The 2500-nt window shown below is 39.4% G+C and overlaps 1 protein-coding gene across 1 annotated transcript in view; it reads right to left on the reverse strand.

The window, feature by feature from the left end:
* Positions 1-2500, reverse strand: part of LOC311242885 (F-BAR and double SH3 domains protein 1-like) — a gene marked incomplete at both ends in the record, with an annotated part of 99659 nt that overhangs the window by 86617 nt on the left and 10542 nt on the right. Inside the window, one exon of the mRNA XM_084331949.1 lies at positions 772-845. Within this exon, the coding sequence (XP_084188075.1) occupies positions 772-845 (74 nt within the window). The remainder of the gene's footprint in view (positions 1-771; positions 846-2500) is intronic.

Raw genomic sequence — 2500 nt, forward strand, 5'->3', positions numbered from 1 at the left:
ACAGGCATGCTTATGGGCATAAAAAAGAGTAAATCACAGTGTTTCACATAAATAGTTCAATAAAAATAATAAAATTGATATAAAACAATAAAAAAAAATTAATAAAAAACAGAGCAGCGTTACAGTGCATAGCAGTGAGATCAAATTAGCATAGAACCGACACATGAATTTGATAGGAAGTGTATACAAGTAGGCAGGGTAAGACAAGTGCAGGTAAAGTACAATTTAATTTAACAATTTCTAAACAGTCTCAAAGGACGACTTCCCAGATAGTCTGGGTAACAGACCACCGGGTGGGTCAGGTTATTTTGGCCTGGCACACCGTAAAATAGCTGACATACAATGTTTGATAACATCATAATGGATACCAGTGTTGGTTTGGTGCGTGAGACTCATTCCAGCTGTTTGTGTCTCGTGCACTGACCTCACACGAGACACTGACCTCTGACCTCACATGAGACAAAGCTGTTTTCCATAATAACATTATCAAGAATAAAACCTCGCTAGAAAATGGCCACACTCGAAACATTTTCAGTTTCGGCATGTTGTGCCTCAATTTACTGCTCTGACTCTGAATTTGTGTTGGATATGATATGATGTGTGTGTGTGTGTGTGTGTGTGTCTGTGTGTGTGTGTGTGTGTGTGTGTGTGTGTGTGTGTGTGTGTGTGTGTGTGTGTGTGTGTGTGTGTGTGTGTGTGTGTGTGTGTGTGTGTGTGTGTGTGTGTGTGTGTGTGTGTGTGTGTGTGTGTGTGTGTGTGTGTGTGTGTTACCTAGTGTTAACAGCATCTGTGTTTAGTCTCTGCCAGTCTCTCCTCTGATACTGGACTGCCAACCTCTGGAGAGCCTATTTTACACACACACACACACACACACACACACACACACACACACACACACACACACACACACACACACACACACACACACACACACACACACACACACACACACACACACACACACACACACGCACGCACGCACGCACGCGCACACACACACACACACATAAAACATGCAAATATACATGCACACACACACACACACATACATACACACACACACACACATACATACATAAAAACATGCAAATATACATGCACACACATACATACATACATACATACATACATACATACATACATACATACATACATACATACATACATACATACATACATACATACATACATACATACATACATACATACATACATAATAGACACACATATACACACACACAAAAAAACACACAGAGAGTGCAATTTGTGAAAGAAAGAAAAACAGATGTTTAAAGGGGAACTATTTTACTATTTCTTTCACTATTTGGGCACTTTTACACAATTCCTGTGAGTCTATGGAACACCTCTGTAATATATATATTTTTTTTATTCATTGTTTTGTATTTCTAATCAAGTCCTCAAAAACAGCATTTTTCTACCTCAAGATCTCGAGCTGTTTTGAGCCTGGGCTCCTAAACCACTGCGCAGCGTCGTCTTCGCCTGAACATTAACATGCAGCGGTGTCTTTATGACATCACATATAGGCACATTTTCAAATGACTCAGTTCAGTGAGGGTGAATATTGTGAGAGGAGAATTGGAAGAATGCGCCAATATGAGAATTTTGAGACATAGATCATATTAATATAAGTTCACATAGCTAGGAAACAATGCTAAACACTCAAAAAGGCCATTTATAAGATAGTTCCCCTTTAAAGTAGTCCACATTGTTTATTGAACAAAAATACAACGTGGAGGTTGACCTTTAAATGATGAAATGTTATTTTTTATGTAGGTCATAAACAATTATGTAGTTAGATCCATATAAAACGCACACAACTCATAAAACAATGCAAACGTTATTGTCTGCCAATTCACCCATATGTCAAAAAGACTGGTGTGGTCCTTTTAAGGTTATCTCTCCCAAAACACAAATTTGGTAAATCTGAGATAAAGGTTTCAGCCCCAAAGAAAGTGCAGTGGGTGGGCAATATAGGCAACCAGGTCACAACCGACGTTAATATCTGACGCTTGCTCGAGCCACTTAACCTTCAGGTTTTGGAGCCGGATATCCTTCAGTATCGTCTGCCCAACCTCATTCCCACAGTCGCTCACACCTTCACCACTTCCCTTTTACACCATAGAGTGTGTCTTCAGCTGTAGCGCTGATGCCAGTGAAACTGAAAGTGCCAGGCTGTAGTTACTACTACTTTTTTTTACTTACTAGTTTATTACTTACTAGTTATTACTACTTATTGTAGAAGGAGCTTCTATCCCCAGGCCATCAGGATGCTCAACGACAATAACACTATGTAACAAACCATCAAATACACTCACAGCACACACATCCACACGCACACACTCACTTTAAATAAACAACTCACTGTAGCACCCACTTTACCCTCTTTAGACACTTTAACACACTTTATATTTATTGGTAAAGAGATTTGCACTACAACTCATACCTCATTGCACCTTACCCTAAGTTGTACCTCATCCCA

Source organism: Notolepis coatsorum, assembly GCF_963971535.1.
Source record: "Notolepis coatsorum genome assembly, chromosome: 16".
NCBI classification, from domain to species: Eukaryota; Metazoa; Chordata; class Actinopteri; order Aulopiformes; family Paralepididae; genus Notolepis; species Notolepis coatsorum.